Source organism: Paroedura picta, chromosome 14, assembly GCF_049243985.1.
Source record: "Paroedura picta isolate Pp20150507F chromosome 14, Ppicta_v3.0, whole genome shotgun sequence".
NCBI classification, from domain to species: domain Eukaryota; kingdom Metazoa; phylum Chordata; class Lepidosauria; order Squamata; family Gekkonidae; genus Paroedura; species Paroedura picta.
In genome coordinates this window covers 9,525,506-9,538,791 of record NC_135382.1, presented here as the reverse complement: position 1 = coordinate 9,538,791, position 13,286 = coordinate 9,525,506, and the positions used below count along the sequence as shown (strand labels likewise).

Below are 13,286 nucleotides of genomic sequence, written 5' to 3'. Positions count from 1 at the left end.
ACAAATTTTAAAAACACATTAAAATTAATTAATTCCCACCAACTTAGGAAACCCTTCCAGGCCCATCAAGAATCCACAGAGTTTCACTTACCTTGCCGCCATTTGGAGTTAGAATCATAGAATCATAGAGTTGGAAGGGGCCATACAGGCCATCTAGTCCAACCCCCTGCTCAATGCAGGATCAGCCCAAAGCATCCTAAAGCATCCAAGAAAAGTGTGCATCCAACCTTTGCTTGAAGACTGCCAGTGAGTTATCGTGCTTGTGGTGTAGCACACAGCGCAGAAGAGACTTGAATGAAGAGAGTTAGGACATTATGCCTTGCCTTCTCATGCCCATTAGTTGACATTTTCATTTTGTTGCCCATGGGTTGGCCTTGGCTTTTAATCGGAAAGATGTGTGAGACAACAAAGAGTGCGATCGTGCTGCTTCCCCATCAGCCTGGCAACGAATTTTGCCTGCTTCCAAATGTAACTGGGATCGTTGCTGCCATGAATCCTTGCGTGCACAATCCAAATTGGCATGCAGTGATAAGGTCTGGGTGCTCCGGGTGGGAACGGCCGCTTCGGACGCCGAAGCACCCAACCCTAGCCGTGATAGACACAGCAAGGAATCTTCGTCGCAAGTCTCAGTCTGCTCTCTCTTGGAGTGGAACATGGGCATACCTTCAGCGTTTGGAGGTCTGCAGCATTTCCATTTTTCATTGAGTAGCAACTCTGGGGGGCTCCGAAGGGGATCAGAGCTCTGGCCCAGCTGGTTTCCTGACTTCCGTCACTTTCTCTGAAGATGCCGCTGGTTTTGCTGAGGAGAAATGCAGCTGTCTGTCTGTTTTCCAAGAAGACCATGTGTGTCTCTGTGAGTGTGTGTGTGTGTGTGGGGGGGGGGTTGGTTCGGAAAATTGCTGCTCGCTTAGAATCCTGAGCCTCCCACTGCCCCCTTTTGATTAAAAATGAAAACATCTGGAGATTTGCTCTTTGGCTTTGCTTTTGAGCCCATGTTGAGAAGCCCGTATTGAGTATAATTGATTTGCATGTTTCTCGGCTTAGTCCGTTGCCTTGAGAAGATGCCGGATAGAAGCTGAACAATACAAATAAAGACATGATCACTAGGAAAATCCTGTTGTTTCTGGCCTGAAATTCTGTGTGCACCGAGTTACGCACCGGCGCCCGTGCCTCCCCTCCCCCCCCCACGGCGCGGTGCTGGATGCGTCGCCCTGAAACAGCCGATTCAGATGCCGCCGTGCACAACCCTAGACAGTATCCTTGTGTCTGCTATAGCAGGGGTGGTCAACCTGTGGTCCTCCAGATGTTCATGGACTACAATTCCCATGAGCCCCTGCCAGCGTTTGGGAATTATTATTATTATTATTTCGATTTATTTCCCGCCACTCCCAAATGGCTCGTGGCGGGTTACAGTGTCTTAAAAACCCCATTAAAACTCCCATTAAAAGACTTTAAAATGTCACAACATGGCGGCACAATAATAAGATCCCCTTCCTACCCCCATTCCTAAAAAAGGTGGGGTGGAGGAGAAGGAGGTCAATGACGTTCAAGAAGCCCAGGGGAGAGCAGTTGATGTACCCCAGCAGCCCCAGCCTCAACCATAAACCTGACGGAAGAGCTCCATCTTGCAGGCCCTGTGGAACGTTGAAATTGTAGTCCATGGACATCTGGAGGACCACAGGTTAGAATCATAGAATTGGAAGGGGCCATACAGGCCATCTAGTCCAACCCCCTGCTCAACGCAGGATCAGCCCTAAGCATCCTAAAGCATCCAAGAAAAGTGTGTATCCAACCTTTGCTTGAAGACTGCCAGTGAGGGGGGGCTGACCACCTCCTTAGGCAGCCTATTTCACTGCTGAACTACTCTGACTGTGAAAAACTTTTTCCTGATATCTAGCCTATATCGTTGTACTTGAAGTTTAAACCCATTACTGCGTGTCCTCTCCTCTGCAGCCAGCAGAAACAGCATCCTGCCCTCCCCCAAGTGACAACCTTTCAAATACTTAAAGAGGGCTATCATGTCCCCTCTCAACCTCCTTTTCTCCAGGCTGAATATTCCCAAGTCCCTCAACATACCTTCATAGGGCTTGGTCCCTTGGCCCCAGATCATCTTCATCGCTCTCCTCTGTACCCTTTCAATTTTATCTATTTTATCTACCCCTGTGCTATAGGGAAGCCACAGACATTTCAAAATGCTTTTAAAATGCCATGAGGTTTCACAATAGGGATGCCAGCCTTCAAGTGGAACCTGGAGGGCTCATCTCCAGACTACAGACATCAGTTCCCTTGGACAAAATGGATGCTTTGGAGGGTGGACCCTATGACATTGTACCCCACTGAGGTCCTCCACTCCCAAATCTCCGGGAGTTTCCCAACCTGGATCTATCAACCTTATCCCCCCTCCCCCATTAGTGGCCAGGGGGAATTTGTCAACCCTTCCTCATGGCATTTTTAAAATGGCATCCACAACTTCATGGGAGACGTGAGGACACAGAGCCTGGATGTCATCTAAGAGGGCTTACCACTTTATGGACGGTATATCTCCCTGAAGATTTACACTGCAGGGTTTTATGCCGCTCATAAAGTGATGTAATAATGAATCATCCACTATAGGGATAAAAATATGTGCAGAACAGGGAAAAAAAAACAACCTCAAAGCAATGGGAACACACTAACGAGAAAAATGAGAAGGTGGGAAAGCCCTTAGCTTGACACTCTTAACACATTCTTTTACAACCTTTTGACTATAAAAGAGCCCCTGAAATAAGTTTTCAGGCTTCAAAGAAGCCCCAGAAGTGATGTCAGCTGGCCACGCCTCCCTGCCATCTCCCTGGAAGTGACATCATCACCTGCCATAATGCGCAGACTCAAGGAGGTTTGGGGAGAGGAGAAATAGGGTGCAGTTTAAGGCGGGGAGTAGACATGCATGTTCCACCCCCTCCCTGGTAGGCGGCCACGGGGGCAATGGAAGTGGCTGGTTCCTAGCTTGTGACTGAGTCCATTAAGGGAGGAGGGGAAAAACCGTGGACCAATGGTCAGCCATGGACCTCAGGTTGGGAATCCCTACTCTAACCACTCTATCACTGTAACTATATCATATAGCAGTATTTCTCGACCTTGGGGTCCCAACCTGGCCCCTTCCATGGGGTCCCCAGGAGAGGTTGGCAGTGGCGGGTGGTGGCAGCCGGTGATGGTGGAGCTATGGCACTGGCCACCTCCACGCCACCTCCAGATCGTTGTGCGCTTGCACACGCGCCTGCACGCATGCGCTGCCCCTGCTGCCGCCGTAGTTGGGGTCGCGGCATTACGGCTGTAGAGAACCGGTGCCATGCAGGCTGTACTTCTTGTTTCTCCCCCACTTCTTCTTACTTACTTCTTCACATAGGTCACCTATTAGGTACACATATTTTCTTTGAATGTTGCAGGACTTCCTCTGATATATATGAAGGGTTGCATGTTATTCGTATTCATTCTTTTATTTCCTCTGTTGTGTGAGCTTCTGGTCTAGTGTCTTCCTCCTCATCTCTGTTTCTTTTCTGGCAGCAGTCCCAGCCGTAGTCTATTTCTGGAACTCCTAATTTAATTACCAGTTAAGAAGCATCCCGTTTCTTTCTTTTGTTGGGTATGGCAGTGCTAGACACTCAGGGGAAAGCTGCCGTGTGTGTGTCCATGTGTGTGTGGTGTACAGAAGAACTGTAGAAATCTCCAGGAGCCTTAATGAAATGTGGAAAAGTCACGTGGGCATTTTTACAACAGGGGGGTGGTCATGACATGCATGAGGATATTTCAGTGTGGGGAGGGGGTGGCTTTTCAAAAGGGATTGGTGTCATCCAAGAATCTCATCTTCATGTGGGCTTAGATCAGGGGTAGTCAAATTGCGTCCCTCCAGATGTCCATAGACTACAATTCCCATGAGCCCCTGCCAGCATTTGCTGGCAGGGGGTCATGGGAATTGTAGTCTATGGACATCTGGAGGGCCGCAGTTTGACTACCCCTGGCTTAGATTGAGGTTGAGGGTAGCTAAATCAAGCAAACAACAAAAGAGGGAACAAATGCAACCCGTATTCTTCCAGTTTTGTCGAAAGGGTCAAGCTACAACAAATAAAATATTTATTATACATTTGCACATATAAAATTAAAAACATTTGGCATCTGAATATCAGACTGTACAATTTACAAGCATTCCTGGTGGATGAATATGTTCTATGAACCACATAAAATAAAAACAGATATGTTTCAGCTTCTGCAGTCTTCTTCAGTGGTTGCAAATACATCAAATATACAGAACACACATTCAGAGAGTATTATATATCTTTCTTCACTGGTGTTGTTCACTCCTATGTTGTGTGGTTCATGAAGCAGATTTGTTCCTCAGTTCCCCCCATCAATGGCAATCTGAGTTCACATGCAGCATGCCAGTGGAATCCTGACAATAAGTCCTTGGAGATGCCATCAATGTTGTGCATCTTGGCTGGCTGTGAGAATGTTAGGGTGCTCTAGATCCAGACTAGGGATGGGAGATTTGCCTTGGATAAGCCCCCAAATGCTTGAATCAGTGCTGGCGAGTACTTTTCGGGCTTATCGGAGCTGATTTACACATCCCATCAATTTAAATCAGCTGAATCAGAGAAGCCCAATTCAGGCTTGATTCAATTGATTCAAGAATCAGCTGGCAGGCTCTGTAAATGCTCCGCCTCCCTGCCCAGGCAGCGCAGAGCAAGGAGGAAGTGTTTTGTGGTCTCTTTAAATGCTCCCTTGAGCTACCCCAGGCAGCACAGAGCCAGCTCTGCCTGGGAAGAGAGCACCAAACAGGCTCTTTGGCAGGCTCTTTAAATGCACCCCACCCTTCCCAGGCAGCACAGAGCCAGGATGAGCGCTGGCTGTGCAGGGCAGGCTGTGGCCCTTTTCAATTTCCCCTCCCACACAGGCCAAGTGAGCCAGGAAGAGAAGTTTCTCCCTGGATCAGCTGGCTGTCAGGCTCTGTGGAGGGGCCCCAAAGTGAATCACTCTCCTTGTACAGCCCTGGCTGTTGGGCAGTTTGAACCCAACAAACATCTGTGTCCATTTAAATGCCTTGGAGCCCCAATTGATTTGGTTGTGCTCAAACCACCTGAATCTGAATCCCTGTACTGATACAGAGGTTCAAGTGATTCAGGTATACCCAAATTATTTCCTGCTGATTTAAGGAGAAGGTATCTGGCTCCTCACCAGACTTCAATTCCCAGGATTTTATGGAGAAAACACAGAGATTTTCCAAGACTGTAACTGTAAAGATTTTTGTTATAAATAGAATGGTTCAATAGTTGTGTTCTCTGGACCAGTACATAAAATTGGAATCGTGCTCTGAGGTTTGGCACTAGACTGAACTCTGTATACTTTGGAAATCTCAGAGTATGCATGTTTATCAGCTTTTGCATCCCCTTGCTTCTTATCTATATATAGAAAAGATATCTGCATATAATATATGACCTTTGTTGATCTGTTACTCTTTTAATTTTACAGATAATTCTTGTAAGTTCCTCCCAAAATGTCCGGGAACAGAGTCTTTTCATTAGCACCGACGAAGGAGCTACTTTTCAAAAGCAGCCCATTAATTTCTTTGTCGAAACACTGATTTTTCATCCCAAGCAGGAAGACAAAGTGCTTGCCTTCACTACGGAAGAACAGGTAAAAAGTTCAAAAGCATCATGGGATTTTATGTGCATCACCTCCAGATGTGATTGTTGAAATATTTTCTAAGAAGCTAAGACAAATATGGTTAAGATCCCTTTCAGTGCAGTGCTCAACAGTCACCTCCTCTAAGCACATAGATTTGAAAGGATTTGGAAGGGTGCATTTCTGTTTAGAATGACACTAAAGGGCTCCAGTCCTGTGCATACTTAGGGCTTTTCCTCATTCTCATTGCTTGGTTTCTTTTCATTTGCTTTGCTTTGCAGCCTTTCTCAACATTTTTACCATTGAGAAACCCCAGAAACTTTCTTCAGGCCTTGAGAAACCACAGAAGTGGGGCCATTGTGTAGAACAGGGGTAGTCAAACTGTGGCCCTCCAGATGTCAATGGACTACAATTCCCATGAGCCCCTGCCAACGAATGCTCATTGGAATTGTAGTCCATGGACATCTGGAGGGCCGCAGTTTGACTACCCCTGGTATAGAATACGGTTGGAAAGCAGAGCTGATCATACACCCAATCAGGCCCCCCCCTTCCCACCCACTCTTTTGGGTCACTGTGGGAGGAGGTGTGGGTTGACATGGCCATATATGTTCATATCACCCGACATTTAACAAATTAAAAAAATATATCAAAAATTAACTCCCACCCATTCAGGAAACTCTTCCAGGGTCATCAAGAAACACAAGGGTTTCATGAAACCCTTGTTGAGAAAGCCTGCCCTATTGCTTCAGGGTTTGCTTCTTTTTCTGTATGCATTTGGCTCCCCCTTGTGGTTGTTTTAATATTATATTTCTGTATGTTGAGCATATTTTCCTGCATTGTAAGAAAATGCACTGAACACAGAGTGATGTAATATTGAATCAACCACCAGAGGAAGAAAACACCTGCAGAAAAGGAAAAAGAACGCAAAGCACAAAATGCAACGCAAAAAGCACAAAAAGAACGCAAAGTGCAAAACACACAAGCAACTAAAATGCTCCTGCGGAATACCCTTTAGCTCAAGTAAACCCCATTAATGATTCTCAGTAGATATGGATAGGGCTGTGCTGGCAAAGCTACCCAATAGTTTAGCTCTGGAAAAGCATTGTTTCTGTCTCGAGGTCATGCAGTGGGTGCTGTAACAAACACGTAGACTTATCAATTAATGTCCCACAGCTGAAAGTATGAAGGGACCCCTGAAAATTATGTTTGTGACCTCAGTTGATCTGACAGTGAAGCTGGGGCATGCATCTCACTTGGGATGGATTTACTTCATTTATACCCTGTATTTCTCCCCAATGGGGACCCGTTCTTCTCTCCTTTTTTTCATCAGAAGCACCTGTAAGGTAGGTAGGTAGGTGATAGGGTTCTGCACAGCGGTGTCCGAATCGGCTGATCCAGGCTGGCGCAGCCAGCACCACAGGGGGGGGGGGAGGCGCAGGTGCTGGTGTATAATTCGGCACATACACGCAGGCACAGAGCTCCACTTGCGTGTGTGTGCCGAGTTACGCACCGGCGCCCATGCCTCCCCCCCCCATAGCCAGCCTAGAACAGCCGATTCAGACGCCACCGCAGACAACCCTGGTAGGTGAGGCTGATGACTCGCCCAAGGTTACCCAACAAGCTCTTCCATGGTAGAGTGGGGATTGGGATGGGTTTCCGAGATCCTGATCTAACCGCCACACCATGCTGGCCCTCCATGAATGTGACGAACTGTCCAGTATCATGGGCTTTCCCTCTCAGTCATATTTTGTTCATGTTTAATCGTATCTCTATTAAACGCTAATAGCTCAAAGATCACTGCACTCAGCGGATAATCCATTGTTTGCAAGAATGATTAAATAAGAATTTTACTAAATAACTTCTGGTATTTTTGCTTTAAGCTCTACGTATCAGCTGACTTGGGGATCAAATGGACTCTTCTTCAGGATCATGTTTCAAAAGATCATATTTTTTGGTAAGAAACATCTAGCGTTGCTTGCTAGAAGAGTGGGAAATACAAGATTGGAGGGTGACCATCCGCTGATCCCCCTAGAGAAATGGTGGATTGCACCAAACTAGAATGTGATACTGAGATGGAAATCTCACCTCTGGGTCCGAAAATCCTTGTTGACTTGAAATCCCAGGAAGGCTGGACTGCATGTTGGAGGGCAGAGTGTGGGGATCGGGCAGCTGGCAAACAGTTGTCAGCCTGCCTCAAAATAACCAAATAATGAGGGGCAAAGTATATCCTACCCTGCAAGGGATGCCTTGTTCTCTTTAATGTATTTGGGATGTGCTATCATGTGTATTGCATCCTGGGCAGTGTGAGACAGGCTTGCATTATCTGGTAATCCTCCTCTTCTTCCTCCATATCCTCCTCACAGAATCATAGAGTTGGAAGGGGCCATACAGGCCATCTAGTCCCACTCCTTGCTCAATGCAGGATCAGCCTAAAGCAGGGGTAGTGAAACTGCGGCCCTCCAGATGTCCGTGGACTACAATTCCCAGGAGCCCCTGCCAGCATTCGCTGGCAGGGGCTCCTGGGAATTGTAGTCCACGGACATCTGGAGGGCCGCAGTTTCACTACCCCTGGCCTAAAGGATCCATGAAAAGTATCTGTCCAGCCGCTACTCGAAGACCGCCTCCTTAGGCAGCTCACTCCACTGCTGAACCACTATGACTGTAAAACAACAATATCTGATTTCTATATTGCCTCCTCTCTAGAGGGGCTTGGGGTGGTTCACAACAGACAGAAAAGGAAATCTGGTGGAATCTCCCAGAATTACAGCTGATCTCCAGACTACATAGATCACTTATTTTTTGTTTAAAACATTAATTCCACTTCTGGAGAACATGGCTGCTTTGGAAGGTGTGGAGCACATGGCGTTATACCCTGCGGAGGCCACTCCTGCATAAACCCCACCCTCCCAGAGGCAACCCTGAGGGGAAACAACTGTGGCACAACTCCTCAACATGGCATTTTCATGTAGCAAACATTGAGCCACTGGTAGAGGGAAATGGATAAAATAACAAATAAAGTATTATTATTATTATTATTATTATTATTATTATTATTATTATTATTATTATATTTTATACTGTCTCTCCCCATAGTGGGCTCAGGGCAGTTTACAACATGGTTAAAATGCATAAGACACTTTCATTTTAAAAGGGTTTAAAAATTAACCATCAACTCACAATGACTGAACTTAACTACCTTCCCCCCCCCCCCCCATCCTAGCCATCATTTGTCCTGCCTGCCCGTTGACCGTGGCAGTGGCCTGGAGAAACAGAGGGAAGGAACCGGAGGTAGACGGAGGGGGGGGGCATCATTTTTAGAGGCCCATCATTATTAGCTCACTCTGGCCTCAACCATAGGCCTTTTTTGATTGACGGTCTGGTAAAGTCTCTGCAAGGTACTCCGATAAACCTTTTTGCTTTGTCACTGAGCTGCCGGAATCCACAGTAAACAACTTTGCCTGGGAAGATTAAAACCCGAAACTCCACCGACCCTCTGAGCTTTGGTGGAGGCTCTTCTGCTGGTAGTCAAGCAAGGAAAGTGTGGGGTGGGGGGAGTTGTAGGAACGGAGCCCCTCAGCTAGGACTGTTTTGTTGCGCTGACATTTTTCTTCTGGGGACAGACCTTTTGGCCCCGCACAAGTTGCACCCTGTCAGTTGTAGCGTTCTGAACTGTCAAGTGGAACAAATTTTGGGGAGACACTGTGCCAACGCTTGGCTGTCTTGGGACTTTACTCTGAGCCTTAGTGTTCCTTTTTTTAAAAAAAAAATGGCACTCACATTGTGTGGAAGGCCTTCTGCTCCTGGTCCTCTTGAGGAAACTTGCTTTGTAGTCCAGCAGAACATGTACCTCCCCCTCCCAAGGAAGTGGAGTGTTGGGAGAAGGCAGTTAAGTCCAAAACCCTTCCGTTTTATGCAATGCCTAGAGCAATGCCATGATAACTTTATGTTCTTATGTTCCCAGGTCTGTTGATGGAGTTGACCAAGACCCTAATTTAATTCACATGGAAATCCAGGATACTAACGGAGGTAGGAACTGGAATATAGAAGGCCATTTCTTGATATTTTTTTAAAGGGCTTTTCTGCATTATCGTTTTCCTTACTCATAAATTCCTGTTTTATTTGGGGGGGGGGGTCTGTTCCTCATGCATTTTCCTCCCTCTGGTGGTCAGTTTGATATTACACCAGTCACTGTTTGGCATAAGTAACTGCCAGACATAAACCAAAACCAAAAGTCTGGATTAGATAAACACACAAGTGGGAAGCTTAGTTTTCAGTTGCCATAAATTAGTTTTAGCATGGCTGGGCACTAAATTTGGATATTATATTTATTATTAAATTATTATTAAATTTATATCCCGCCAATCCCGGTAAACCGGCTCGTGGCGGTTAACAGTTAATAAAACCCCCTAACAATAAAATCCCATTAAAAGACCAGTAAAACATTCCTTAAGAACACATGGCGGTAAAAATCTCTGCCTCCCCAGTGTCAAATTGACCTGTTAGTTTTTGCTTTGGGGTGGGATTGTGTTTTGCACTACACTTTGGTTTAATGGTCTCAGATTTTGTGACAATATTTGGTCAGGTTTGTTCCTGTTTTAAAAGCGGTATTGATTTTAAAAACAAATAAACTCCTAAGAAACAAGTAGTCCACAAACATTCCTTTCCTACAGAAGCTTTTTGGGTAGTTCCTATGGCTTTTCACACAGGGTAAATTCAAATCTGAACCGGCAGGCATGAATACATATATTGCAAATGTATATGCTGGTGTTGGAGCCAAGTACAGAGTTCACTGTGTTTGCCTTACCTTATAACAGGGGTAGTCAAACTGCGGCCCTCCAGATGTCCATGGACTACAATTCCCAGGAGCCCTTGCCAGCATTCGCCAGCGAATGCTGGCAAGAGCTCCTGGGAATTGTAGTCCATGGACATCTGGAGGGCCGCAGTTTGACTACCCCTGCCTTATAAAGATGGCGCATGATGCACTTGAGACTAAGATCAGGCTTTGTGTCTCAGACGTCTTTCCCATCTAAGGCTATCCAGTGCATTAAGGCTCCTGGCTGCTTTTCATGCCCTCTGAGAACAGATTGTTCTCAATTACAGATGAGATGAGTGGCATTTCGAGCGTTTTGCTTGCTGGATGTTTGTACAGTATCTAACAATAAAGTGCTGCCTCCTGTGGAGATAATATATGCCTCAGAACAGGGTTAGACATGGGGAGAGACACACACAAAATGAGCCTTGTCATTCACTCCCACAAAGCAAAGGAAGCACCAGTTTGAGAATGACTCTCAGTTCTATTTCGCAATGACAGCCAATCTCAAGGAGGCTGTGGAAACCAAGAATGCAGCTTTGGGGTGAACAAGGGTTAATAAGATTAAATGTAATCCTGAGGATATGGAGGTGCTACTGCTGGGGGGAAAGTCTGATCCAGGAACGGGGATGTCTGCTCTTCCAGATGGGCTAGCATTTCTCCCAAAAGAGCCAGTCCATGGTCTGAGGCTCCTGGTAGAATGAGGCCTCCTGATGGAGAAATGGGGTGCTGGTGGGCAGGAGTGCTTTGACTGCTGAGCTAGTTGCAACTGTTCCTGGGCAGGAAAGTTCTTGCCACTGTGGTGCCTGCCCTGGTAACATCTAGATTAGATTACTGCGATGCATTCTGCATGGGGCTGCCCTTGAAGACTGTGAAGTACAGTTGGTACGGAATGGTGCAGCCAGAATGTTGACTGGAGTGAATTGTAGGGACTCTATCACTGCTTCCAGGCCCAATTCAAGACCAGGATCTAGGACAACCAGCCATTGCAGGAGAGTTGTCAGGAGCTGACCTGTGGGTCACTAGCCTAGTCCTCTGCTCTGAGGAGGAAAACAAGGAGCATTATGATCCTCAGAAGCCATACTGACTTGCCTTTTTTGCTTCAATAACTGTCTGCTCAGAACATTTGAGAAATTACTATTTTAAGAGGATGGGTGCTGAGGAAGACTGTTTGGTGTGATGCCTTGGTGTGAGACTGTCCCTGAGGCAGCCTTTTTCACACTTTTGATTGTAGAGGAACCCCTGAAAATTTTTTCAGGCTCTTAAATGCCATCTTCAAGTATTTAAAAGGGTGCCATATGGAGGATGGAGCAAAATTGTTCTCTCTTGCTCCAGAGGGACAGACCAGAACGAATGGGATGAAATTAATTCAAAAGGAATTCCATGGTGGGTTCTCCATCTTTGGAAATTTGTAAACAGAGGCTAGATGGCCATCTGACGGAGAGGCTGATTCTGTGAAGGCAAAGGGGTGGCAGGTGACAATAGATGAGCAATAGTGATGTGAGTGTCCTGCATAGTGCAGGCGGTTGGACTAGATGACTCATGAGGTCCCTTCCAACTCTATTATTCTATGATTCTATGATTCTATGAGATCCCCCGGAAATGGTGATATGCCCCTTAAGAGAAGTGTGCATGGAAGGAAGATGCGGGAATCAATCAATCAATCAATCAATCAATCAATCAACCAATCAATCAATCACCAGTTCCAGTGTAGAGCAACAGGGAAAGTGGTCTCCAGTGACATTAAGTGATGTCAGCGGCCATCTGAACTCCTGGGAAAGGCCATGTAACCCATGGGGAACTCTAGTGTAACCCTCGGGTGCCCCGGAAGCCTGGTTGGGAATCCCTCCTCGAAGGTTTTGAGAGAAGGGGGAATCAAAATGTTAACAGCTAGTCTATGAACTTTCTCCTACCTCTGCCAACTGGTCTAAATGCTTTTGGAAGAGAAGCCTATACCAAACAACAGGAACAATATGACAAGCATGGTGAGAGTTGTCAGAGAGAGCTTTTGTGTCATGCATGTTATCGCTGTGACTCAGTTTCATAAGCTGCCTTGTGGCTAGAATGCCGGCATGTGTGAAGCGGCAGGTCTGTTTGTGCAATGATTTATGTTGTCTTTAGATTTTCGATATGTGGTCTGTCCGTGTCACAACTGCTCTGATGAACAGCTGAGAGCCCCCTTCCTTGGCTACATCGACCACAACTCCTTGACAGTGCAGGATGACTACGTATTCCTTCAGGTAATGTCACCGCTGGGACGAAAATCATAAGATGGAGATACAGGGCCCCGACCGGGATGCTCAGGCAAGTCAGATCTCATCAGATCTTGGAAGCTAACCAGAGTTGGCCCGGCCAGCATTTGGATGGGAGACCACTCAGGAATTTGAGGCTTACTATTCAGAGACAGATGAGCCTCTTGTGGCGCAGAGTGGTAAGGCAGCGATATGCTGTCTGGAACTGTCTGCCCATGAGGTTGGGAGTTCGATCCCAGCAGCCGGCTCAAGGTCAACTCAGCCTTCCATCCTTCCGAGGTCGGTAAAATGAGTACCCAGCTTGCTGGGGGGTAAGCGGTAATGACTGGGGAAGGCACTGGCAAACCACCCCGTATTGAGTCTGCCATGAAAACGCTAGAGGGCGTCACCCCAAGGGTCAGACATGACTCGGTGCTTGCACAGGGGATACCTTTACCTTTACTATTCAGAGACAGATAATGGCAAACAACCTCTGAATGTTTCTTGCCTGGGCAACTCTAACAACCCTATGGGATTGATATAAGTCAGCTGTGACTTGGGGACAAACAACAACAATATTAATGGGAAAT

General features: G+C 46.5%; 1 protein-coding gene across 3 annotated transcripts in view; it reads left to right on the top strand.

The window, feature by feature from the left end:
• SORCS2 (sortilin related VPS10 domain containing receptor 2) overlaps positions 1-13,286 on the top strand; it is a 202,665-nt gene that overhangs the window by 122,020 nt on the left and 67,359 nt on the right. For all 3 annotated transcript variants that reach the window (XM_077310865.1, XM_077310866.1, XM_077310867.1), the window contains exons 4-7: positions 5,503-5,667; positions 7,536-7,609; positions 9,617-9,681; positions 12,587-12,705. In XM_077310865.1, the coding sequence (XP_077166980.1) occupies positions 5,503-5,667; positions 7,536-7,609; positions 9,617-9,681; positions 12,587-12,705 (423 nt within the window). The remainder of the gene's footprint in view (positions 1-5,502; positions 5,668-7,535; positions 7,610-9,616; positions 9,682-12,586; positions 12,706-13,286) is intronic.